The sequence below is a fragment of the Brassica rapa genome, chromosome A07 (genome assembly GCF_000309985.2).
Source record: "Brassica rapa cultivar Chiifu-401-42 chromosome A07, CAAS_Brap_v3.01, whole genome shotgun sequence".
Classification (NCBI taxonomy): Eukaryota; Viridiplantae; Streptophyta; class Magnoliopsida; order Brassicales; family Brassicaceae; genus Brassica; species Brassica rapa.
The window spans coordinates 3,595,173-3,598,256 of record NC_024801.2 but is presented as its reverse complement, the minus strand read 5'-3'; the positions used below and the strand labels follow the sequence as shown (position 1 = coordinate 3,598,256).

Genomic DNA, 3,084 nt, shown 5'->3' with positions numbered 1-3,084 from the left:
ATGATTAACACCCTAGAACCCTAGACTAGCTAGCCGACTACTCAGCCATGACACAAGAAAACACAAACATCAATATTGAATAATACTGCATAAGAATAACAGAAACAAAAAGAGGGTTCAAGATAATCTTCTCTAGGCGAGAGAGATGGAGCCTTCTCCCTTTACAAAGTAGCAAATCCTCAAATCCTAAAGTCTCCAGTGGTTTCGTGGGTCAACTCTAGTTTATCTTATTATCTATGATATATTTCAAACATGTCACCATTTCAAAATTTTAAGTGCACTGTGTAGTGATAGTGTTAATTATTAATTTTAAAGAACTAACCTTTTATATAATAAGATATGTTACTAACTTTAGGAGAGAGAGAGAGAGAGAGAGAGAGAGAGAGAGAGAGAGAGAGAGAGAGAGAGAGAGAGAGAGAGAGAGAGAGAATCTTGTTAGATCTGTTTTTACTGTAAGCAACCGATTTTAGGACAAAACTTGTTGATGAGAGGAAAACACTGGATCTTGACATCTTCTAATCTATATTTATATCCCTGAAATTTTGTTTAACCATAACGGGTAATCAGTTAACTAAGTATTTTCTTAACAGTCGGTATTAGTTAGTTTTTGTTGTGAGCATTACACATTTATTTAAACCCATTCCATCATCCCAATAATTCCATCATCCACAAGAACCAAAGTTCATTTTCCATTTTCATACTCTCTTCTATTAATTAATTTCATTTTCTTGCAATCATAGTGAAGACGATGAGTTCCTCTGGAATAGAGAAAGGTGTTGTCACTGCAGAAGCCGAGGCGCCGAGGGGGAATAGAAGCCGGTTTGCTTTTGCATGTGCAATCTTAGCCTCCATGACTTCAATCATCCTTGGTTACGGTACGATTTTATTCTAACGATCCATGTCATAGTTGGTTTCTGTAATCGTCCTTACATATCTATGGATGTTGCAGACATTGGAGTGATGAGTGGAGCTGCAATTTTTATAAAAGAAGATTTGAAACTGTCAGACGTACAGCTTGAGATTCTCATGGGAATTTTAAACATCTACTCCCTGGTAGGTTCAGGCGCCGCGGGGAGAACTTCTGATTGGATCGGGAGACGATACACCATAGTGTTGGCAGGAGCCTTCTTCTTTTGTGGTGCCCTTCTCATGGGGTTTGCCACAAATTATCCTTTCATTATGGTTGGCCGTTTTGTAGCTGGTATTGGCGTCGGTTATGCTATGATGATCGCACCGGTTTACACGGCTGAAGTTGCTCCTGCTACTTCTCGTGGTTTTCTCAGCTCTTTCCCTGAGGTCTAATAGATCTGACCTTTCTAATTTTAGATATAATAAAAAGCACATTTTAAATGAAACTTAGTGCTTATATGTTCTTTTGTATGCAGATATTTATCAACATTGGTATACTTCTTGGGTACGTATCGAACTACTTTTTTGCCAAGCTTCCCGTGCATATTGGGTGGAGATTCATGTTAGGTGTCGGAGCGATTCCCTCAGTGTGCCTAGCCATTGGAGTGTTGGCAATGCCCGAGTCTCCGAGATGGCTAGTCCTCCAGGGTCGCCTTGGGGATGCTTTTAAAGTCCTCGACAAAACCTCAAACACCAAAGAAGAAGCCATCTCTAGACTCAATGACATCAAACGGGCTGCCGGAATTCCCGAGGACATGACAGACGATGTTATAGTTGTTCCCAACAGGAAGAGTGCCGGAAAAGGCGTGTGGAAGGATCTTCTTGTCCGGCCAACCCCTGCTGTCCGACATATCCTAATAGCATGTCTCGGTATCCATTTCGCTCAGCAAGCCTCCGGAATTGACGCGGTCGTCCTTTACTCTCCGACCATCTTCCAAAAGGCTGGACTGAAATCCAAGAATGACCAGCTCTTGGCAACTGTCGCTGTTGGAATTGTCAAAACACTCTTTATCGTTGTAGGGACTTGCGTGGTCGACCGGTTTGGACGCCGTGCCTTGTTGCTCACGAGTATGGGCGGAATGTTTCTTTCATTGACCGCGCTTGGGACTAGTCTTACAGTCATCGACAGAAACCCAGGACACACGCTCAAGTGGGCTATTGTGCTTAGCGTTACAATGGTAATGACGTTTGTAGCAACATTCTCAATAGGTGCCGGCCCAGTGACGTGGGTCTACTGCTCAGAGATATTCCCTGTGAGGCTAAGAGCTCAAGGGGCAAGTTTGGGAGTGATGTTGAATAGATTAATGAGTGGTATTATCGGAATGACATTCCTATCGCTTTCTAAAGGTCTAACCATCGGTGGTGCATTCCTTCTCTTTGCCGGAGTTGCTGCTGCTGCATGGGTCTTCTTCTTTACTTTCCTTCCAGAGACACGAGGTATACCTTTGGAAGAGATGGAGAGTCTTTTCGGGAGCTACACTGCAAACAAGAAGAAGAATGTTACAAAGGAAGGTAAAGAAGTGGTTGAGAAACACTGATAAGAAATAATGAAATATGTTGTCGTGAATTGGGGAAATTTCATTAGAAAGAAAAGAAAATTGCTTTAATAATGTAAGTTTCCATCTAGCTCAACTTGTTAACTAAGCTCAACTTTATTTTGATGAGAATGTGAATTCAACCTACCTGATGCTATTTCTTTAATTGACAAGAACGTAAAAACCTTACAAAGATATATTCATGGAAATTGCACTGTATAGCACACAAAAAATTATAATTAACTGTATGACGAATTGACCTACCTCTCACCTATATATTGCATATTTTATATAATATTGTTGTTATACCCTTTCATATGACCGGTTCAACCTGCAAAGAAAACAAAATACATTATTAATTAGTTACTGTGAAAAGTATCGAACACATAAACATTATCTTCTTTTTTCTTTTCTATCTTGATTTTTCGTTGATAACTACACATAAATCGTTGGTTACTCTGCCTTAATCACCACCGATCGATACAATGGGAACCACCATCACCATTGAGCTTTCCATTGTCACCACCATATTCGTTTTCATCGGAATCACCCCGTCTTCACCTCACATCTCACACCTCTGCTTATTCTTCTCTTCCATCTACTGTACCAACAGCAAAATTATTTCCTCTATCGCATGATA

At 40.5% G+C, this 3,084-nt stretch overlaps 1 protein-coding gene across 1 annotated transcript; it reads left to right on the top strand.

Moving 5' to 3' along the window:
- The first annotated feature begins 508 nt into the window (after positions 1–508).
- On the top strand, positions 509–2,643 carry LOC103846056 (putative polyol transporter 1). The gene is made up of 3 exons (XM_033275525.1): positions 509–875; positions 950–1,296; positions 1,386–2,643. Exons 1-3 carry the CDS (start codon positions 749–751, stop codon positions 2,445–2,447), a joined length of 1,536 nt encoding a protein of 511 aa, XP_033131416.1. The 5' UTR covers positions 509–748; the 3' UTR covers positions 2,448–2,643.
- The last annotated feature ends 441 nt before the right edge of the window (positions 2,644–3,084 follow it).